We start from the raw sequence: 23,281 nt of genomic DNA, 5'->3' as shown, positions 1-23,281 counted from the left end.
AGTTTTGTTTACATCATCCATCTGCTTACCCAACCCTTCTTTCATAGGACAAAAGTAAAATACAGTCCACTCCTCTCCAAGTAATGTGAAAGTCTGGTTAGTAAAGCCTGAAGAAATGGCCTGTTTTATTGATAGCCCCACAACCTAGAGTCTAGGAAGACAAGTTATTGGCATTACCTATGCATTTCTACTGCCGAGTTCAGGCCCTGGACCAGCCTGAACTAGAACTTGTGAACTTTGGGTCTGTTGGCATTGCTGTCTCCTAGTTCAGGCTTTGCAAAACAGAGACCGGCAGGGTTCCTGTGGCTGTGGTTCAGGTACTAAGAGAAAGGGCAGAATTAGGCTACCTCAGGAAAAGGAAAGCAGGCCTTAGATAGTGGTTCTCAAAGGGTGATCCTGGGGCCACCCATGCCAGAAACCTGGAGTACTTATTAAGCATGTACATTCCTGGGCCCCACCCCAGTCCTCCTGGTCCAAGTCTCTTGGGGGTGCCACTCATAATCTGCATATTTAACAGGCTCCCAGAAATTAGTTTTGTACACTGTAAAGTTTGAGAACCTTGCCTTAGGATATGTTACTGGGGGAGGGGTGGGAGGGAAGGAAGGATAAGTAAGGGTCTTCCAGGATGTTTTAAAAGACATCTCAGAGGAAAGTGACTTCTGTTCCTAGTGATCAGAGACACAAAATAACCTTTAAAAAAAAAGACCTCTATGAAACACCTAGAAATACTGGATTAAATATTTAAAATATCCTTCTCAGTGCAGAGCCATGCACTGAAGAAAATAGGAGGAGTCCTCGGGGTAAAACGAAGAGGAAAAACCTAAGTGGTACTCAACTCAAGCAGCTCAGTGGGACGGGCTGTGTGACTGGCCTCTCTGTAGTGATGAGAGGTTTGAGTTTTAATCTGTGGAGACAGAGATGAGGTCTGGCCCATTGGAAGCTGGAGCTGAAACTGAAACTTTCCTGTAAAGTCAGGACTATCAAAGTACTTTACCGTGAATAAAAAGGTAGACGAGGAAAAGAAAATCATCTACCAACACAGGGAGATGACAGAACAGCTTCTCATGCTTAGCCAAGGCTCTGGGCAGAAAAAACAAAGGAAAGCCAAGAAAAGTACTCCCTAAGAGTCTGATGATGGTATTGGTTTAGCATTAGAATTTATACTATTTGTGTGGTTCGGGAACCCTAAGTTGTGGGCCAGTGATACCTCTCAGAGACCTTGTAGGAATAGACATAGAACCTCTCTGGAGAAATAAGATCTCAACCCAGATCACATGGAATCCTCACATTATCCCATAGTAAACCCATAGTAAAGATGAATATATGATCCAAAATGACTAAATGCTTGAGAGAATGATCTGTCCTGAGTTAGAGTCCACATACACAACTAGATCCCACAAGAACTTCAAATAACTGTTGGCAAGACACCGTAAAATAAATGAGTTCAAAATTATTGAAGAGGTAATGAAGTAATTGAACATGTGAGACAAGAACAAGACACTATTCAAAAAGATCAGGTAGACTGGAAAAAGAACCAAATAGAACTGCTAGAAGCAAAACATGTCTTCATTGAAATTAAATGTTCAACAGATAGATTAAACATCGGATGAGGCACCATCGAGACGAGCTTAATGAGTGGAAAGATGGAAGATGGGCCTGGGGAAACCGTCCCCTTTGCAGCACAGAGAGAGAAAGGCCCAGAGGCTGAGACGTGGACACTAGGATGACAAGATCCTATAAGGTCTGCGAAGTGGAGGACAGGATGAAGGAGAGACATTACTCAGAGAAACGGTTTAAAAATTCCCAAACTTCATGAAAGTTGGGAAGCCTCACATTTGCGAAGCAGAATGAATCTAGGCAGTATACATTTCTTGAAAAATCTGTGCTGACCGTATGAGCTAGATTATGGTTTGGCTGCCATAAGAAAGAACCCAAACACACAATGGCTTAAAACCGGCAGTTGTTTATTTCCTTCTCACGTAACCTCCCAGACATGAGCGGTGTGTCGTCCTAGCGTGATGGCAGCTGCGTGGTTGAAGAGGGCTCCCGTGATGGCCACATTCACCCTTCCCTTTACCCGTATGACCCAGCGGTTCCATTCATTGCTTCTTCTCATATCCCATTGACCAAAACTTATTCTCGCAGTTGTTCCCAGCTGCAGGGAAGATTGGAAAGTGTGGTCTTTATTCTGGATAACGATGTGCTCGGTTAAAAGTTGGAGGCTTTGATTTGTGTGAGAGAGAAGGAGAGAACAGATACTGGGGAACAAGTAGCAGTCTTAAGCCTGGAATTTAAGTCTAGAATAATGATAATAAATAGAAATAGAGTATGTAACTTTCAGATCAGTAGAGTAGGGAAATGGAATAAAATCTATGAAATCTAGACCAGGAAGAAAAACAAGAATATTAAAAAAAAAAAAAAAAAAGGAGTAAATAGAAGGCACAAAATGCAATGGTAGAAATAAATCCAAATGTATCAGTCACAGGAGACATACATAAAAATGTCTTGTCACATACAAGAATGTAGCATTGCTATATGAAAAATTGGAAATATCCTAAATGTTTATCAACAGGGAAGTGGATAAACATGCTGATTGTATTTGGACAATGGAATACTACATTGCAGGTAAAAATGAATCGGGTGAGCTACATGTATAAATCTCAAACACCATGGGCTCCTGAGTGGCTCAGTTGGTTAAGCGACTGCCTTCGGCTCAGGTCATGATCCTGGAGTCCCGGGGTCGAGTCCCGTGTCAGGCTCCCTGCTCGGCGGGGAGTCTGCTTCTCCCTCTGACCCTCCCCCATCTTGTGTTCTCTCTCTCTCAAAAAAAAAAAATTCAAAAAATCTCAAACACCAGCGCTGAACAAAAAAGATCAGGACGACATATAGAGAACAATATGGTTTATATAAAGTTTAAAACCTACAGGACGGTCCATCTGTCGATTAGGGGTGTAAGCAAATGAGGTAAAATGTAAACACAACCAAGTGTGGGGTAGATGCTAGAAGTGAAATTGTGGAGTAGACTGGGGCCTCCGCCTCTTTAGTGGCCCATTTCTTAAAAGATGTCGGAAGCAGAGAGGACAGAAATTAAGATTTGGTAAAGCTCACTGGTGGGTACATGTTTTAAGATATTCTCTATGTGTTTTCTGAAATATTTCATAATAAAAAGTGTCTTAAAGTGCCTTCCTCCCCTATTTCCCAGGGTCCTTAAACACATCAATAAATACACCTCCTCTCTCCACAGCCTCTTGGGTCTAAGTAGGTTGAACTTTTGTAGGATCGGCCCTGTCTTCTCTTCCAGCCTGCCTTTGATTGTCATGTAGCTGGAATGCCCTCCCATAAAAAGGTTGGGTGCTCAGAGTGTGACTTGGGTAATGAAAGGGGAAGCCAAAAAAAGGGGGGGGAAGCATGTAGACGTAGGGCAGAATAGACTGGGGTGCAGAGGGAAGAGGGGAGAGAATGAAATCTTGACTAGGGATCACAGGCTTGGAAGAATTAAGGAAGCGTACCAGGACATTAGCCCAACATAGACCTCTTGGCAGGAAACTTTAAAAGCCATAAACACCATGTTGCTCAATGTCAGGGCTGCTCCTGTCACCTGCAATCATCCCCAAACCCACAGGACAGGTTCAGCAGTTCACTTAGAGATTTTCCCCAGTACATGAAGGTGAGTTTCAGATCACGGGAAGAGATGACTCAGGTTTCTCAGGAGAGCTCATGCTGGGGCCAAGCCCAGGTCCTGTCTCTGTTGCTGCTCCTAGAGCTTACTAGTTAATCATCACCAGTACCCTCCTACACCGGGTGAGCCAGGTCAGCTGGGTCCCTCTGAGCAGCCCTGTCGCTCGGCCGCTGGCCCATGCGGATTGCACCATCCAGATGACTGATGGCCACTCACTCACTGCTGGCTGTGTTGCAGGGCCGTCCAAGCCTGGGTGCTTCCCAGGGGAACGGCCCTTCCTGGGATCAGATACTACCCATGGGCTTCGAAGGCTTGGAAACATGCCCTTCCTCCTTCCGCACCCGACAGCCTGCTCCTATCCACCTCCCTCTTGCAGAACTGCCATTCTAGGCACGGAATGATCTGTGCTAAAAAGCAGATTTTTCTAAAAGAAAAGATGTCAAGGTTACCACATAATCCCTTGCCTAAGGGGAGGGAGGGGTGGGGAGAGGAAACAGTATTAGACCTTTTTCTGCTGGTTCACCTCACCAGGCCTGGTGTGCCGTTGCCATGGACACCCAGACTGTGGAGCCAGGTGAATTGTGGGTGCACTTTCTGTCCAGGACAGGAGTCGAGGGAATGGCTGATGCCGTAGAGTTCACATCTTGCTCTGCTTCCTGGGAGCCGTCCCCCCCCCCCAACCCCCACCCCCACCCCCAGCCGGCTCTCTTCCTTGCTGTGCTGAAGAAGTCACAAAGGCTGTTCAGATCAATTCAAAACTTGATACTGTTCTAGGAGGCTCTATAGATGGTATGAAAGTCCCTTGGATTTTTTTTCATTCTTGCTAAACTTGTGCTTCAGTTATCCCATCAGGAAAGTGGGAGTGTAGTAACTGTCCGCAGATGAGCTCTCCACAGTAGGAATGACCATGATGAATACATGGCATCAGTATTAGAACTAATTTTATTTATTTACTCTCTATCTGCTTCCAAAAGGGATTTGAGTGGATTTATTGAAAAGAAGAAGTAATGTAATGAAACATCCCTCATTTTTTAGCTTGAATATTTTTCACCGAAGCAGCTTTTTCCCAAGACCCATTCCAGTAGGACTGTGTGCATTTCCTCTTTTCTGGAAATTTCTTACTAGTTCTACGAGGCAAGATTTTGAAATGCAATAACTCAGTTTTACATTTATATACCAAAAATGTGTAGTTCAAGACTTTTTTTTTTTTTTTGAACACATAAATGGTTCAGTTCAGGCCCCTTAAACAAAAGAACAATGACTGTCGCTCCTCCCCCCTCAGACCATGGAGTGTACAGAGGCGGTGGTTCTCTGTAGGCATCAGCTTCTCAGCATATGGATAGAACACAGAGGCCAGAAAAACATATCCTTACATACCTCAGAATTTACAAAAAGGCCTGGTACTGGGAAAGGAGACTACAAGGGCTGTCAGGACTAGTTGGAAATATGTTGAAGTCTGCATACAGTCATCACAGAATTGGCCTTGGCTGACAGATACAGTTTGCTTTGGGAGCAGATACCTTCTAGAACTTTTATTCACTATGTATGATCCTCTGTGTGTATGTGTAGAGGGAGGGAGAGGGAGAGGCTTTTTATACTCCTAGCTACCTATTTTTAATAGGGTCCACTGTAGTATTTTTCTGGAACCTTAGTATTGATAGAGCTCTGTAACCCTGTGAAGCCATTCGAGGAGCTCTGTGCTGATACGGGCTTGGCCCCACAATGTATCCCAGAGGCTTTGCTCTGCTTTGCATCCTGTGGCCAGGCTAGTGTTTTTCAGAGAGTGGTCTGTGGGCCTCCCACATCAGGATCACCTGAGATTTTTCTTTCCAAGCACATTCGTGGGTCCGTGCCTCAGGCTTGCTAATTAAAACCCTCTGTGGGCAAGGCCCAGGAATCTGCCTTGAGTAAGCTCCATGTGGGGCCTTACACCCCTGACAGTGAGATCTACAGGCACAAACTCTGTCCAGGGCCTTGCCTCAGCCTCATTCAGCTGTCCTTCTAGTGGATATCTTAAGCCCAGTGTGCCCCAGAGGAGCAGGGGAACCCACAGAGAAGACTCGGAGCCCTTTCTCTCCTGCCTTTTCTGTAGTCAGGCACCAGGGCAGCCCCACGGTGCTGTTGTATTTTAAATATTTGGGACTAAACATAGGATTTGAATTTAAACAAAAGATCTAGTAAACAAGGAAAAAGTCAAAAGCCACCGTCTTTAAGAACGGAGTTAGAACCATGTAATAGCTAAAACTGGGGGTTGCTACTCAGACGCTTGCAGGTAACTTACATAAGTGAGACAGGTGGGTTCTGGAAAGGATTCAAGGGAACGTGCTGGAGCTAGGGGAGGAAGCCAGTTATTGCCGTGAGAAAGTGGAACCCTAGCATGTCCAGATCTTCTGAGTTTTCAAGGGAAGCTGGAAACCAGGGATTGTGTGTGGAATCTCAGTTTTTACGTGACACGTGAGATTTGGATGTGAGAGGCGCAGTGGCTAACAGCGCAGTAGACTCTGGAGCCAGCCCTCCTGAGTGGGAACCTGGCTCTGCCTCTTAGCCAAGGGGCCTGTTAGCGACGTGACCCAACCCCTGCGCATCAGTTTCCTGACCTACACAGCAGCACTAATAGTAGTACGTGCTCCTTCCCATTGGGATGAAGATTAAATGAGTCGACATGTGTCAAGTGCTTAAGCCAGTGCCAGACACACAGCCAGTGGCCTCGTTTAGTTCTGTCTGTGTCGGCTAAATGCCCCCAACACGGTGGGTCATACAAGACGCTCTGTAGGCGAGAGTTGGCAGCCTCAGGCTTGAAGCCATTCTTGCTCTAGGTGGATCATAAGTGGGACAGCCATATAATTTATCATCTAACCCAGGACACTCCGGAGGGAGAAAAGAAGGCTCAGTTGGTAATTATTGTGGGACAACGGGAACACCAGAATGTCCAAGGGAAACTGGTCTCCCTGGTCCTCCGTGTCATCTCTGTGAAAACCAACAAGGAACTTACTGTCAGCTTCTCCATAAGAGCCGTGTTGTGTACCTGAGCTCTACGCAAGGCACCTCGTGTGAATCTTCCCGGCAGCCCTAGGCGGTGGAGACCCATTATCTTCTTTTCCTGGTGAGGACACTGAGGCACAGCAGTTAAGGAACCTACCGAAGGCCACACAGTGGCAGAGCCAGTCAGGTTCAAGCCTTAGTGCTTCCCTGTACCAGAGCAGTGGTAGGAATGTGGAGCCCCCTTTTCCAAGGACGGCTGAGCCCCAGCAGTTGCAGCCCTCGGCTCAGGCCACCGCTCCGCTCGTGGGACTGTGCCGGGAGCGCACGGGAGGGCCCACTGCAGCTGCTGCCCTGGGGCTGCCATTTCACAGCGTGGTGAGCATAACAAGGAGCTGTGCACGCGGGGATTAAGCATTAGGTTGGCGCCAAGCGCACGTCGTCAGGTCGCTTGTGGCCAGTGCCAGGGCCCCTGATTTATGAGTCTCGTGTGCCGGTCACAGCTGGTGAGAGTGGATCCGCCTCAGAGCCACCTGCCTGAACCCAACACCTCCTTGGCTGGTGCATCACCCCAGGCCCACGTACTAAAAGGACAGCTGAGGACACGGCCCTAGGGAACCCGCTGAGAGGAGAAATAGAACCCAGATGAGGGGTGGCCCCGTATGCAAGTGTAAAGGACAGTCTGCCATCGTGAAAAGTATTGATCCTGACATTAAATGAAGTTCGAAAACTCTAAAAATGACATTCCAGCGCAGACACACCTGGAGTACTCCAGGGCAGTGGAGAAAATGCACGTTCGTGAAAACAGAGGGGAAGATGGTGTTAAAAATACTCTTTTCAAACAAGGATGGCAGGACGTTGGTAAATGTTGGACAGTAGTGATGGATACGTGGATGGTCATTAGACTCTTCGCAAAAACGTTCCAGATGTTTGAAATGTTTTCAGTGTTCAGAAATTAGTTTTAGAGGAAAAACAAATACTCCAGCATAAAGGTGAATACAAAATGCTTTGAGTTTTGAGTGTCCCTGCCGGGCAGGTAAGAACAGCTAGAGAGTCGGCAGCAATACGGGGACCCAGCGGCTGCCAGCCCAGGCTGGGAGGAGACCCCAGGCTCTGGAAGGTGCCTTCTGTTCCATTTGCTTTAGTGATAGCGTACTTTATTATTTTTTTAAATTAGCATATAATGTATTATTAGTTTCAGAGGTACAGGTCTGTGATTCATCAGTCTTATATCATACCCAGTGCTCATTACAACATATACCCTCCCCGGTGTCCATCACCCAGTTACCCCATCCCTCTACCCCGCTCCCCTCCAGCAACCCTCAGTTTGTTTCCTGAGATTAAGAGTCTCTTATGGTTTGTCTCCCTTTCTGATTTCATCTTGTTTTATTTTTTCCTCTCTTCCCCTATGATCCTCTGCCTTGTTTCTTAAATTCCACATATGACTGAGATCATATGATAATTGTCTTTCTCTGATTGACTTATTTCACGTAGCATAATACCATGTAGTTCCATCCATGTCATTGCAAACGGCAAGATTTCATTTTTTGATGGCTGCAGAATATTCCTGTGTGTGTGTGTGTGTGTGTGTGTGTGTGTGTGTGTGTGTGTACACCACACCTTCTTTATCCATTCATCTGTCAATGACATCTGGGCTCTTTCCATAGTTTGACTATTGTGGACATTGTTGGATAGGGTACTTTAAAGGGATGTCTAGTAGTAAAATCTCAAGGAGAAAAAATGCTCACTGTGTTGTCAATAACAGAGTGATTTCCGGCCCTGAGCAATGTCATTGACTGCTCTTGACCCAAGTAGAAATGCCCAGCTGGGCGGTAAGACTCAAATACAATTCTCTTCTTCACTCTGGTTTCTCCATCCATAAAATAGGAAGACAAGTTTCTCTATCAAAGGAGTTTGAAAATATCAGACAGTTGTTATAGAAGGTTATGAATATGAGTGATCATTTCCTATGGAAATCCCATGTCTTCTGAGCTACAGAGCAGATGTTGGATCTGAATGGCCCAGCTGAAGGATAATCTAGGGAAACCTGTCAGGAATCCAAAGCCTCCCTATTCAATATTTCATTGTATTTTTATTTATTTTATTTTATTTTTTTAAGTAAACTCTATACCCAGCATGGGCCTCAAAACTCATGATCCCACGATCAAGAGTCAGATGCTATCCCGACTGAACCAGCCAGGTCCCCCCATTGTATTCTTTAAAAAATTAAATGCTTCCGGGGCGCCTGGGTGGTGCCGTTGGTTAAGCACACAACTCTTGGTTTCGGCTAAGGTCATGTTGTCAGGGTCGGGAGACGAAGCCCCACGCTGGGCTCTGCGCTGAGCGAGGGGTGTGTTTGAGCTTCTCTCTCTCTCTGCCCTGCTCGTGATCCCTCTCTCTTTCTCTCAAATAAATACATCTTATTAAAAAAATGTAAATGCTCCCAGCAACTGTATTAGAGATGTTTCTAAGGTGGGCCAAAACTTCAACTCTGGCTAGCTTAAGCAAATGGAATTAATTTGGAGGATCCTGGGCCAACTCATGGAACTGGAAGAATGACCTAACAACCATGACTTGGTGAAGTTTATGCATGATCTCCCATGCAGCCCCCTGGTTCTTGTCTCTGGTCTCGATCCCAGATGTCAGATTCCTGGGGACAGAGAACCTGATTGGCCCAGTCAGGTCTGGTGCCTAAGAGGGATGTGTTATATAGTACTAACCTGGCCACTGAGGGCCACCGCTATGTGTCATCCTACACCCCCCCCCAACTAAGTAGAATTCTTGTTGTTCTGGGCAGCTACCCCTATAACCGTAATATCAGCTATGCTATGCTGCCTCTTCCCTGTAGCTGTTTGAAGGTCAGGGGATTCCTGTAACACAGGCTCCAGGATGGTTTGATTTGGGGAAGGCCATCTGGCTTTAACTGATGCCTGTGTCCGGCTGGCACCAAACCACCCTCGGCAGGCTTGAGTCGAGAGGTTCGATCATGATAATGAAACCCGGGAGAGGAAGGAAAGAAGAGCTGCAGGCACCCTTGGCCTGAGCACATGAATGTCCCTCAGCAGTGGTCCTGTACACTGGGAGCCCCACGGGCCTTTCTGTCCCATGGCTGTAAATCTTGAGTTTTACTTGGGATCCTCAGATCCTTTCGTAGGGAATGTGTGCTGAAAGCATCTGCATCTCCCCAGCCCCAAGAAGAAGGAAAAACGTGGGTGAGGAAAGGCTGCCCCAGGTTCTTGAACATGAACTCTTCCTGGGGAACCCTCCTTTCACAACCCAGCACCGGGCTGGGGCGCTCTTTCTCCTGCATCCTCGAATCAAGAAGGGGAGGCAGAATTGCAGTTGAGCAGATGAGAGATTGGGAAAGAGAAGGGATTCATTGCTCAGTTCCCTGGTAAGTATCAAGCCAGGGTCCAGGCCAAAGAGAGAAGGTTGAGTAGCTGGAGAAAAGGCCAGATCTGCAGGGATGAGGTGGGCGAGGCCAGACTGGAGCTGGGAAGGTGAGACCCGTCCAGCCTCACGGAGGACGAGGCTAGGCTAGTATGCCTCTAGTGTATGTTTAATGCATACATGTTGCCTTGGGGCAAGGCAGGGTGGGGAGGGAAGCAGGTGAGTGCCTGGGCCATAGCACATGGAAGCAGGTGGCTCCTGACAGGAGAGTTGGATGTGTGACTGCTTCCGCAGAGCCTCGGTGTGATGATGTGCACGGGGCCCTGACCAGGGGAGGATGGGAGCTGCAATCCAGCCTGCACTCCTCACCGGGACCTTGTGAAGCTGCAGAAGTGTCGTGTGGGCTCGTGAGCATCCCCTTAGCCTTCAGCTTAGAGCTGGTCCCTGATGAGCCTCTGTGTGTAAGAACATTGGTCCCTTTGCTTGGCCAGTTGGCATAAAATTCCAGAATTGCCGAGCTCCTCAGGCCTGAATGACACATCTCTACTGGTAGCAAGACAGAATTTTTAAAAATGTGTGCTGAACCTCTCTGTTTAAAATTAAAGAAATCAAATAAGGTGATGCCTGTTAATGCCATTTAGAGTCAGAGATGTCTGTGATAAGGGATAAATATTTGTCCCCAGCCAGTGAGCTGTCCTTGGGTGTGAAGGAACATTCTCTTACTGCTGACATGGCGGCTCACGTGGGAGTGTGTTTCATGCCAGGCACGTGGCGAGCAGTGGCAGGGCCCTGCCTGTGACCCGGTGCTGAGGAGGCTGAGGGCTGAGGGCAGCATTGACTCATGAAGAACGTCCCTGCTACCTGCCTAGGTACCCCATGCATGGGAGAGAGGACAGCAGCTCTAGGCTCACCTGCCCCCTAAATGGGATGAGGGAGAGTTGCCATGAAAATCTTTGCCCTGACACCCTTGAGCCACTTTGAGTCGAGCAGTTTAGGCTGGCCTGTGTGTAGCGCCTGCACAATTTGCTCACGTTGCCCTGAGGCCATGGTCGTAGTAGGGGCATGCCACCTACATTTGTCCTTTCTCTCTGGTTGAGCAGATGCAGGAGCTGGAGCAGAGGCTGCTGGAGGCAGAGCAGAGGGCCGAGAACGCGGAGACCCAGGTAACCGGGGCAGGGGATGGGCGGCACTGTGCAGCAGAAACAGCTGTTGGCCTTCCCTGATCCTTCCCAGGGACATACACAGACGTACTCATCACCCTCATCAGCTTCTCATGGGGACGTGGAAAACCAGCAGTCACGTGTCAGTTCTTCTGAACAAATTAGTTCAGGTGCACGGAGCTCTCTTTGGGCACAAAGGGTTCTTTGGGGAAGGGTTAGTGCGTGAGCAGGTGGCTGGATTAGTCCAAATAGGCCAAGTTATGCTAAGGTAACAGGTCTCAGCAGCTTATCCCATTCAGTTCTCAGTCGTGGTGCCTCTCCATTGAGGGTTAGCTGGGGATTCTGCTTCCCACAATGGAGCTCTCCATCTTCTGCCTGGACCCTCTGGAACAGGCAGCCTCCTTGGTTGCCATGGCAGGGAGAGAGCTCTTAAATACCTCAGCCCAGAAATGATGAGGCCCTCCACTCGGACCCATTGACTGGAGTGAAGTCCATGGCCATCTAGCTACGAGGGGACTGGGGCAGAGCGAGAAGCATGGGGACATTCAGTGAGCAGCAGATATCTCTGCCACAGCGAGGTTGAAGCAGTTTCCCTCCGGGCTGTTTGTCCTGCCCAGCTTGCCCTGTTGGGGCCCCCAGAGTGAGATGGCCTAGTACCCGACCGTTTCTTCCTTGTCAAGTCCTTAGTTTGCCCAGATGAGGCTTGATAGATGGTCATGGAATTAATTGACTCCACCTGTTCTGGGTGAGGGCTCTGCCTGGGAATCGTGGGCTGGGGCATCAGGAAGGGTCCCAGGGCAGGTTAGTGGCCATTTCACACACACGTGCCAACTCTGTGTGGTGATGGTACTTTTAAGGTGGGTGTGATGGAGGAGAAGGTGAAACTGTCCAATCTGAAGAATGTGGACTCAGCATGCAGCCTGCCCCGGAAGTACCGAGAACTGCTGAAAGCCATGCAGGGCAAAGATGAGCTCATCGGCCAGCTGCAGGCACAGCTGGAGAAGCAGGTAAGGGCTGACATGCTCAGCACCATTGCCCCCTGCGACTGAACAGAGCCCTCTGCTTGAGCCTGCAACTGTTCTTTCACATGGAGATTTAACTGTTAGAAGGTATGTTAGGAGCCAGGCAGGGGATGTAGTGGGAAGAGGACCGGGGAGGCAGACTGATCTGCGTTTGAATCCCCTCCCCCCCATGAGCACCTGCTGTTCTCTGACTGTGGGCAAGTGAGTCACGGATTCTCATTTACACAGCTGTAAGGTAAGGGTCATAATACACCCTGGGGCTGTCCAGAGAGTGAACTCAGGTAGTCTATGTATAGTATCAGACATGAGGTTGGTGTTTGGTCAGGAGAGCCTGACCTCCTCCACCCTGGCCTTGGGCCCTGCCAGCGTAGTATTGGAGCGGCATGGAGCTGGACCGTGAGCCTCGGTCAGCTGGTTGGCCAGAGTTTCTCAGTGAACGCGAGTAGGCAGACACGTGGGTGCCCAGGAGAGGCCGTACCCAGCGTTCCAGCTTTGTTAGCCCCTTTGCTCCGTAGAGGGCATCTGAAACATCACTTTGCCAGTTCCCTGTGCCCGGCCTCCTCCCCTTTACAATCCCATTAACTTCACCCCGATGCTGTCCCTTCCCTCTGCCCTCGGCCTCACCTCCCCACTTATCCCCTGGCGCCCGAGCACCATCATTTCCCATAAACCACCTCACAGTGTGGCCAGATGACTTTTCATTTTCTGCACGCAAATTCGCCCTGAGGCGACAGCTGGCCCTAGGAGTATTTCCCCACCATCATGGGCAAACTTGGAATCATCCATTGGCATTCTCTGAACATACCCATCGTGCGATGTGCCTTGGCATGCTCTGGGGCACCCAGCCTGTGTTTCTGAAACATCATGGGAAAATACGATGTCCTCCCGTGATATCTCTCATCAGTTATTCATTGACTTTGGAGATACCTTTACCTCCTTTTTTCAGGGGTTCACGGAAGTGGCCGCATCTGGAGATTCATGGGCAAAATGATTCCTGCTAAAGCTTAGATCAGAAAAAAATCGTTTTCCAATAATAAAAGGTCAGCATGGAAAGAATGCTGTTCTGCAAGTCAGTAGACCTGGCTTTAGTTGCACCTGTGCTCCCCACCCTGACAGAGGCAAGTCACGTCACCCTCTGGGCCTCCGTTTCTGCATCCACAGACAGACGTATCAGACGAGGTCAGGGGTTGGCAGACTTGTTCGGTAAAGGGCCAGAGAGTACATACTTTCGGCTCTGCGGGCCGTGTGGCCTCTGTCGCAACTCTTCAGCTCTGCCGCTGCATCAGGAAAGTAGCCCTAGATGATACATGAGTAAATGCCTGGCTGTGGTCCAGTACAGCTTTATTTATAAAAAGAGGTGGGGTGGGGGAGAGGAACCAGGTAGGAGCCTGGATGGTGGCCAGTTTGCAAACCCCTTCAGCTGGTTGTCCTTAAGGTCCTTCCAGTATTCCCTGTGAACATTTCTTGTGTATCAAAGGACAGCATTCCACTTACATTTTTTTTATTTAGCCTAGCCCTGATTTGTGGACACTTAGGTTATGTCCAGTTGTGCGTTTTTGGCTTAATCAAATAATGTTGCAACTAATGATTCCTAACTAGTGGGTTTGTCAGGTCAGTGGTATATACATCTAAAACGTTGACAGATATTACCAAATTGCTGCCCCAAAAGGCTTTGCCAGTTTCTAGAAGAGGGGTTGTTGTCAACAGCCTTGACAATTTGGGATAATATCAAACTTTTAAATTGTGTTAGTCTGATAGAGGAAACGATGTCTGACTTTTATGCGCATTTTTAAAATTACAATTAGGTTGAACAGCTTTTCATGGGTTTCTTTCCCTTTATTTCTCTTTCTGTTGACTTCCTGTTCATGTTCTTTTTGCATGTATTTATTGGTTTGTTCATTTCAAATTAGCCGTCTTTATGTAAGTCCTCTGTGTTGTAAATCATCCCCCAGTTGGTCTTTTGATTTTAGGAGAACTTTTGTTTGTCATAGAGTAGTATCTAGTGATGGTATAGATTCATTAGTCTTTTTCTTCATGGCTTGGGGGTATGTATCATGCTGAGGAAGGCTTTTCCCACTTTAAGAATATTTTTTTAAATTCATAAGTGAGTTTCTTTTTTTCTACCCACCCCCCTCCCAGTTGCTTGATATTCCTTCTCAGGGTTTTCCGCCTCCAGTCATTCACTCCACTGGTGACCACTCTGATGAACTAAGCCCTCCCTTTCTTGCAGAAGCAGATGAGAGCTGAAGAAGCAAAAGTTGTCCAGGAAAAAGCTGCAAAGATCAAAGAATGGGTGACCCTGAAGTTAGCGGAGGTGAGTGGAAAACTCATCTCAGGAAGCCTGGAGTGGACATGCGAGGGGGCGACCCTCTGTCCCCCAGCATTTTCCTTCCTCCTGTCTGCGGGGCCTTGACTGACCTTCCTTGTGTTAACCATCTGTCCTTCACTCAGCTTCAACAATGAGCCTCGTCGCTTCACTTTTCCCTTCCTCCTGTCGCCCGAGAGTCCCTGATCAGCTTTGTGTTCGGGGAGGCGCCCCGTCAGTCTCCCCCGAGAGAACACACACCCTGCACCCACCCTCTGCACTCGCCCTTTGTCTTCTGTGTTCTTCTCAACTGGTCTCCGTGGTGGTGGTCAAATACATGTGTTTTTTCCCCATTTTTACTGTACAGTTCAGTGGCATTAAGTACATTCACAATGTCGTGCAGCCACCACCACTGTTTCCAAAACTTTCGTCACCGCAGACAGCAGCTCTGTGCCCAGGACTCACTAAGTCCCCGATCTCCCGTCCCCTGGCCTCCGAGAGCTGCCGTCCTGTTTCCCCGTCTAGTTTTACGGCCTCACTTAGGAAAGCTTGGGGCTAGAAGCTGCCGTGCTATTAGCAACAAGAAACAAAAAGCAACCTCTTTCTAAACAAAAGGGGAGGGAATTGAAGTTTGGAAAAGAACAAACATCAACTTCTTTTCCTCTATCCCGACACAAGTGGTTCACGCCTGCACGGGGTATTGGCTCTTTTTGCCTCCCCGTCTCCTGTCACCTACTAGACTATGAGCTCTTGGGGTGCAGAGCTCATACCTGGTTTGTCTCCATATTTGCTGAAAGGTGCTCAAAAAAGTGGGTTGGATTTCCTTCAGAAGAAAATACTGCAACCATGCACAAGGGTGTCGTAGACAGTGTGTTGAGTTAAAGAAGCCAGACCCAGAAGTACGTACTGTATAATTCCATTGATACCAAAATGGGTACAACTGAGCCACTGTGTGCAGGGATGCATGCCTGGATGATAAAACCCGGAAAGCAAGGAAGTGAGTCTGGTACACTTAGAAGAGTGGTTGCCTTCTGGGGGAGGGAGAAGCATGTGACTGGGAAAGGGCGAGCCCGGGGTTGTCGGCAGTGCCGGCAAATTCCTATTTCTTGACCTGGGTGGTGGTCACATGAGCGTTCACTTCAGAGTCATTTGCCAAGCTCTTCGTTGATGTGGTATGCAGTTTCCTGGGTATGAATTCTAGTTCACAGTTAAAAAAAAATGGTATTTTAGAAAAGAAGGTGCCAGGGCTGCCAAATGGAATTCTATCCCAACCGAAACTGGTTAGCACAAAGGAAAGGGGGTAGGTCAGGGCTCCCTGGGAGGGTCAGCCCTGGATTGCCGGGGCACCAAGTGTTCTTTTTCAAAGATTTGCTCTTTAAAAAGGATTTTAATCTTGTTTTGAATTATATGCCTGAACCTGTCGGCTAAGTATTCTAAATCTTTATTTTCCTTTTTGCCCAGCTTGAGATGGAGAATCAGCACCTGAAGAGCAGTAATCAGCACCTGGTGGAGCAGGTGGGAGCCCTCCAAGATGCTCTAGAAGGTAAGCAGGACAGGCTGTGCGCGCGCGCACGTGTGTCAGGGTGTGCGCTGAATTGAGGGGACTCTCACTATGCCTGTTCTTCCCCCCAACCACAGCTCTTCAGATGGCACCTTCGGGGAAGCTGCTGGTGGCCGCCCAGGAAACCCCAGAGCAAGATTCTGCCCCTTCAGGGCCAGGGGCACAGCCAGTAGGGCAGGACAGTGGTCCCCAGGCCCAGGGTGCCCTGAAGGCCTCTCTGCCTGCACCTTCCCCAGGTGCTCTGCAGAGCAAAGACTCTGGTCCTAAAGCAGGAATTTCCCTGGAGGATTCTAGTTCCATCGTGGTCCATCCTGGGGAAATAGCAGAGGCCAAGACCCTTCCACCTCATCTGGGAAGGGAGGGCTCTCCCCGCCGGCTGTGCATGAAGCCTCGCACCCACAGACATGGTTCGGCTTCCTGGGGGGAGGGCCTGGTCACTGCTCAGGGAGGGACACTCCCTGGGACAAAGAACTCTGCCAGGGAAGGTAGCCCGGGCTGCAGCCTCACACTACCAAAGGTGCGGGTCTCCAGCAACCCCCAGGACAGCATCCAGTTTGTCAAGCGGCACCACAGCCAGCCCCAGGTGGGCCCTGGGCACTTCAACCACGTGGTGAGCATCGAGATTGGGACCCTCTCAGCCCTCCACCCCTTCAGCCTTCCTGAGACCAAGGCCCGAGCCGAGCTCCAGGAGGAAGCAGAGAACGTGGAGATGGAGGAGCCAGCCCCAGCGGGGAAGAAGGAGGAGAGAGAGAGCCCGAAGGCCCCCAGAGCTGAGCTGGAGGAAGTGGATTTGGGCAGCAAACCCCCCACACCCCCCCTGCACCGGTTTCCATCCTGGGTAAGAGGCACTTTGTTTGCTGGGCGAGGGGGCAGGGGGCAGAGCGGCTCAGGGAGCGCAGACTCACGCGGAGCGCGCCAGGAGGCTCTGGGCCGCGTGGCCGACTAGCCGGGACTTGGAGTGATTGCGCGGTGGCTGGCTCTCCTTTCGTGAGCATGCGCCACCTACCAAGCTGGGCGCTTGGTGCACATTTTCTCATCTAATCTTCTGGACTCTGAGGTGGTGCAGTGCGCTGGTATGGAGCCCAGGTCTCCGAATCAAACCACTGGGGTCGAACTGCTAATTGTGTGACCCTGAGCATGTTACTCCACCTGTGAGCCCCGGTTCCCCATCCGTGACGTAGGGATGACAGTATGTGATCGGGTCGTTGCGAGGATGGAGCGAGCGAGCAGGCAGGGAGTGCCTGCAGCCGTGGTTCACAGAATCAGAAAGGGCTGGCTGTCGTTACCTGCAAGCTTTCACATCCTTATTGTAATACTGGATGAAGGATGTGATGGCCGGTGGCACTGCCTCAGAATCAGGGGTCTGGGTGGGGACACCGAGGAAACAAGACCAGCCGTGCGTCAGTCTTTGCAGAGCCCGGTGATGGCTACGCGAGGTCATTCTTTAGTCTTTTCATTCCGCTTTTGTCTTTTTGGCATTTTCTGTGATAATGGGGGGTGGGTGGGCCTGGATAAGGCTGCACAGGTCAGTGTGGAGGCTGAGATGAGATTCGGGGTGTGGAACGTGTAGCTCAGGGCCCAGCATGAGCGCAGGACCCCGCGTCTGTGCGAGCCGAGAGGTGCTGTCCCCACAGACTTGCGTCCTTGCCAGCACTCATGGAGCAGCTCGTGAGGGGCCGGGCTTTCGAGGTGGGCCTCGCTGCCTCCAGACCCAGCTCTAACCTTCTGGCTGCACTGCCTCTTGGGGGACATCAGAGAGCAGATGTCCCTTCTTCCTCGTGTTCAGATCCCCGGATGCTGCTGTGGTGGGAGACGTCTGAGTGTCCGGCTTCTGGCAGCACAGGGAGTGGGGTCCTTGGGGGGCGTACTTCAGGGCGACACTGCCTTTCATTTTCCAGCAGCACCTTGCAGGGGCTCCATTTGCAATGCTGGCGGCCCAGGGAGCCTCAGCGCCGCAAGCGCATGGGCCACGTCCTTAGCAGTGCTTGCTGACCAGCCCTGATGGCCGTAAGGGGGCCCGATGGCTGGAGACACAGCCACGCCTGGGAGCGGGGCCGGGGGGGCGGGGAGGCCTAGCAGGTCTCCCCGGGCCAGTCTTCAGGCCTTATGCTGCTGTCCTGTCCCTGAAGCTCTGGGGTCATGGGAATGCCACATGAGATGCTACCTCCCAGAGAGCAAGGGTGAGGTGGAAGGCAGAGAAGGGCAGAGAAGGAGCAAAGGGGCAGGCGGGGCAGCAGTGGAGAGGATGTCGGCAAGGAGGGAAGGGCCAGGCCAGGCTGGACCACCGTCAGAACCATCCCTCTTCTCTTTCATTGTAACTACAAACGCTCTAGAATCCTAAGGCAGAGGTGGGCAGTGAGGGAGCATTCGGGTGAGGGATGTGACAGGAGGCCTCAGCAGGTGGTACCAGAGACAAGTGCGGCTCACTTCTGCCATTTGGCCAAAGTAGAGCCATCCACCATGATGCCTCCGAGGAGTTCTTGTTTTCTGCCTGTACGTGTTGAGTGTGGGTTGAGGGGAGGGGGAGAGAGACCCAGGGGAAAAGGGAGTGAATAAATACAGAAGATGCTTCGGACGACACTTTCCCTATGTGACATCGGCTGAGCCGTGGGGGTGAAGGTGTGAAGGGTGTTGGGTCTTCCCAGAGGCCCTCCCTGCTCTCACCTGGGGCCCGGGACCCAGCAGTCGGCCATACCAGCTAAGGGGGAGTTGTCTCCTCTTCACAATCCTCATTGCAACTTGCTCCTAAAAAAACTCCGATAGGTGTCCACCCTCTCTTCTCAGGTGGGCCCATCTGAGGGGAAATCAAGACTGGGAATGGAGAGAAGTCAGAGGGAATCAGGTATACTGATCTGCCAGTTCAGAGCGTACAGAGCCCTTTTTCCGTTGATCCTCAAAGCAACCTTGTGAGTTGGGCAGTGGATAACTTTTGTGAAACACTCCCACATCTGTTTTACCTAAATCCCTCAGGCTCGCTTGCGTGTCCTCTGTGAAGTTAGAGGCCTGACCGTGGTGAATTCCATGATCGGCACTAGCAGGAGTAATCCCCTCCTGGGACCCCCCTTCCTCGCTGCTCCTCTCTCTCTTACCTCCCAGCATTCCGCTCAGCTCAGGGGAGGTCCCACCCAGCCCTCCTTCCCCCACGTACCCAGAGCTGCTGCTCCCCTCGGGGGGGCACCCCAGTAGCACCCCACAGCCCTTCCAGCCCCCACCCCCCAGCCCCACTGCCTCCCTCAGCCAGCCAGGCCCACCTGCCCTAGTCCTTTTGCGACTCCCCTGTCCCCTGAGGGGGTCTTTTTTCCCCCTTTACCTTGAGTGGAGAAAAGAGATGGGGAAAGTACCTGCGGGGCCTCTGGGTTGTTTGATCAAACCCATTAGAAAAGCTCCCTAGGCCTGTGGGCCTGCTTCAGACCCAGGAATCCCAAGGGGTCAGGGAGGAGTTGAGGATGGGGTTCCATCCATGTGTCTTCTACAGCAGGGTTCAGGGTCCTGGGTGAGCTTAGGCAGGCTTTGCCGGTTGGGCCTAACCATGAATGTCATGTTACTGTAGGTAAAAACTGTGTCCCAGTTTCCAAACAACAGGCTTACAAAAGGGCGTGCCCTTGCCACGGGGCTCCCACTTCCTCATTATCAGCACCCCAGCTTCGAGGGGTGAGAGCCTGAGACCCAGGGCTTCTAAAATGGGTACAATTCAGAGAAACAGGTCACTGACCCCGTCCTCTTGAACTTCCTTGCCCCAAGGGAAGGGTGGAGGCAAGCAAAGGAATGCCTATCTGTTGGATGCTGATTATGTTCCAGGTGTCAGATGTTCACTGACAGGTGAGCATGACCCCCACGTTAGCGCTGAGGAAAAGGAGGCTCAGATGGAACTTGCCTAGGATTACCCTACCAGTAATTGGCCAAGGCTGGATGTGGACCTGCGTCCACAGCCATCCTTTTCCCTCCACACTCAGGAGGGGCTGGGCTAGGCTCTGAGCTGGACTCTGACCCTCTGGGACCTTCCATTCCAGGAGAGCCGGATCTATGCTGTGGCCATGGCTGGCATGAGGCTCTCGGATGCATCTCCCAGAACTAATGCCACCTGCTGCGGTGAGTCCCAAGTGAGCCCCATGTGCCGGACAGGGTGGGCATGCAGGGAGAAGACTCTTAGCAACACCCAGGGCCAGTGTCACCCAGCACCCCGTTCTCTCCCCCAAACAGGTGAGGTTCAGTGAAATCACACAGCCCGGCTACCTAGGAGGGAAAAGGAAGCTGTGCATGTTTAGCTCATCATTTATAGGGTGGGCGTGGCCTTGAAGAGGATTGTAGCCAATTACAGAGCTGGAAGGGACCTTAGAGGCGGGGCCCTCCAGCTCAGCCTCCCACCTGCACTGGCTTCTCTTCTGTAGTGCCCAGTAGGGGTGGGGGGGAGAGCTCCCCAGTGGAGAGCTCCACAGTGCCTTGATTTAGATGAGCTCCCTGAAGGAACCGCTTCCCTACCCTCTGGCTCCTGAGTCAGCTGGCCAGCCACTGAATCCCCCGTGATGTGAGCTCCAGAGTCTCACGGTTCGTAATTCACCTTCACAAGAGTGGGACTGAAGAAGTCCCTGGCCCCCATCCTAAGGACAGCCACCCCACTTGTTGCCTGGAGTGCTCTTTCAGGGAACACTATCTGCGGGGATCTCCTCCTCGGTCTGCCCAGGTGTCTGCCTCCCACAGACCCTTGAGTGAGTTATGGCACCTGAGTTAATCTCATCCCTCTTCCCCACCCCCTCCAGCTTCAAGCCCTGCTGCCCTTGCGTCCCCTGGGCCTTTCTCTGGCCTTGTCTACAAGAATGTCACCGTGCCTGTCTACACAGCCCTGAAGGGGGTAAGAAGCTGCTGTCTGAGGTGGGGGTGTTCCACCCAGGAGGCCCCTTGTCCGTGTAGTGGCTCAAGTGGGGCTCTAGGGTCAGGCTTCTGCACACACAGGACTCCGGGCAGGGAGCTCAGCTACCATTTATATGTAATTTTACTTTTAGTATTTATTAGATTTTTATTATAAAAATTGTATGTTTACAAAAATTTGAATCCATATGATCATGGGCAAAGTGAAAAGTTAAATGTTAGACCTACCCCTGCTTCACCTGTCTTCCCCATCTTTTTATGTGTCTGTCCCAGGAGGACTCCTTCCAGAGTATTTCATACATGTTCAAACACATATTCCCATGTATACTCTCTTAATATCTCTGCGTATTTTTCTTTGGGTATAGTTGGCACACAATATTACATTAGTTTCATATCTCTATTTTTTAACAAAAATCAGCTATAACTGCAACATAACGTTTGCATACATATTTTTGTCTCCTTTTGTTACCAGTTTTTGAGGTCAAAACAGTAATACTTTGTAAAACTTTTTATAGAAGAATCAAAAAGCCAAAAGTGAAATTTTCTTTCACATTGCTTTTCCCTAATTTCTAACCCCAGAGGCAACTATCATTCATGGTTTGGTGTTTATTCTGTGAGGCTCTCTGATGCATTTACCAGTGTACTGACAGGTATTGTCTGTGTCCGTGTCCCTGTCTCTCTCGCACACACACAGACACACACTCACACACACACCCACGCACATGCACACAACGAGGATCATAACATACATGTCCTCTCACCCCTTGCTTGTTTGCACGACCGTGAGTCCGATCTCCCGGCTGCACCTTCGTGCACAGCTCCGCTTCCTCTTACAGGGCCATCCGGTACCCGTTGGTGTGGATGCCCCATAACTACTCTAACCCGCCCTCCACTGGTGGACAGTTTAGGTCCTATCTCTTGTTTTTCTCTACAGTCAGTGTTGTGATGAACATCATTGCGCAAACACATCTCTGTGCACTTAAGTATCATGTATGTGTATTTCCAGAGGACAGAGTTCTAGAGGGGAAATTTATGGGCGAATGATAGGCATATCGTAAATTTTGTTAGGTAGTGCCAAGTTACCTTCTAAAAGCCTTTATCACGCTACAGAGTATCTTTTTCCCCACACTTTCACTAACGTTGAGATAGTCTTTTTAAATATTTGCCAACTGAGATGGCCTGTTTCCTTATCCGCATACTGCGTTTAAAGCGCCGGTCTCGGGCTTGGCCCGCGGGGCATTCTGGCCCCCTAGTGGCAGGAGGAAGGGTCACAGCAGCTGAGTACTCAGCCTGGATGGGGCAGGTCCTTTGGGGACCAGGGAGGATGGCGTGTGCGGGGCAGGAGGCCTAAGGAGAAGCATGGAGGTGAGGACACGAGAGTAAGGTGGAGACGGAACGGTTGTCTGGAGTGTCCCAGGCAGGTGATGGCACCCATGTGCCCCGACAGGCCATGTTGGCCACACCCTGGGCCCCAGGAGCAGGAGTACAAGTGCCCACGGGAAGGGCTGTGTTCTGCAAGGTGAGCTGCAGCAGGGGAGGGCGCCTGTCTTACAGAGAGCCACGCAGATCAGCACCGTGCCTTTTGTGGACGAATCCTCTGGGTCCGATGATGACCGCAGCTCTCAGGCGAGTTTCCGAACTTCGGTCCCCTGCTCTGAGTCCAGGAAGACCAGCGGACTGGGCAGCCCCCGGGCCATCAAGAGAGGTACAGGGGAGGGAGCAGGAGGGTGCAGGGCAGCAAGTGTCCAACCTCCTCCTCCCATGGGCGGGCTTATCCAGGGCCCCCTGCTTGTTCTCTGCCCATGAACCTCAGCTCCAGACTCAGAGGTCCCGGGGTCGGTGAGGAAGGCTCCTGCGGCTCCCGGGCTGGGACCCAGGCCTTGACTCCTCCTCCCTTGGCAGGCGTCTCCATGTCCTCGCTGAGCTCGGAAGGTGACTACGCCATCCCCCCGGACGCCTGCTCGCTGGACAGCGACTACTCCGAGCCAGAGCACAAACTGCAGCGGACCTCCTCCTACTCCACCGAGGGGCCGGGGCTGGGCGGGGTGAGCCAGGAGGGATGCGAGCAGGCCTCCAGCAGAGGCTGCCTGCCTGGAGCCCTCAGCCTGAGACGGGGGGGGGGGGGGGGGGGTGGGGGTGGGGGGGTGGGGGGGGGTCCTGGGGCATGGTGAAGGCAGGGGCAGGGGGGCCGTGACAGGTGTGAGGCGCCAGGGAGTGGGCTGGGGGACGGGCAGGTCCCAAGTCCGGTACACACAGACCCTGTGAGGAAGGAGAGGGCACCCAGTGAGCTCCTCATCGAGCCGGGAGTAGCCAGTGGGC

The 23,281-nt window shown here is 50.9% G+C and overlaps 1 protein-coding gene across 1 annotated transcript in view; it reads left to right on the top strand.

Annotated features, from left to right (window-relative positions):
* PLEKHH1 (pleckstrin homology, MyTH4 and FERM domain containing H1) overlaps positions 1 to 23,281 on the top strand; it is a 49,153-nt gene that overhangs the window by 8,883 nt on the left and 16,989 nt on the right. Inside the window, exons 3-11 of the mRNA XM_028121429.2 lie at positions 11,149 to 11,211; positions 12,066 to 12,215; positions 14,461 to 14,544; positions 15,997 to 16,078; positions 16,174 to 16,934; positions 20,107 to 20,185; positions 20,854 to 20,945; positions 22,517 to 22,667; positions 22,865 to 23,007. Of these exons, the coding sequence (XP_027977230.1) occupies positions 11,149 to 11,211; positions 12,066 to 12,215; positions 14,461 to 14,544; positions 15,997 to 16,078; positions 16,174 to 16,934; positions 20,107 to 20,185; positions 20,854 to 20,945; positions 22,517 to 22,667; positions 22,865 to 23,007 (1,605 nt within the window). The remainder of the gene's footprint in view (positions 1 to 11,148; positions 11,212 to 12,065; positions 12,216 to 14,460; positions 14,545 to 15,996; positions 16,079 to 16,173; positions 16,935 to 20,106; positions 20,186 to 20,853; positions 20,946 to 22,516; positions 22,668 to 22,864; positions 23,008 to 23,281) is intronic.

This window comes from Eumetopias jubatus, unplaced genomic scaffold (genome assembly GCF_037043125.1).
Source record: "Eumetopias jubatus isolate StellerSeaLion01/CBP00866 unplaced genomic scaffold, mEumJub1_p1.0 scaffold_7, whole genome shotgun sequence".
NCBI lineage: Eukaryota > Metazoa > Chordata > Mammalia > Carnivora > Otariidae > Eumetopias > Eumetopias jubatus.
The sequence above is the reverse complement of the archived record's forward strand: the minus strand, read 5'-3'. Positions and strand labels throughout refer to the sequence as shown.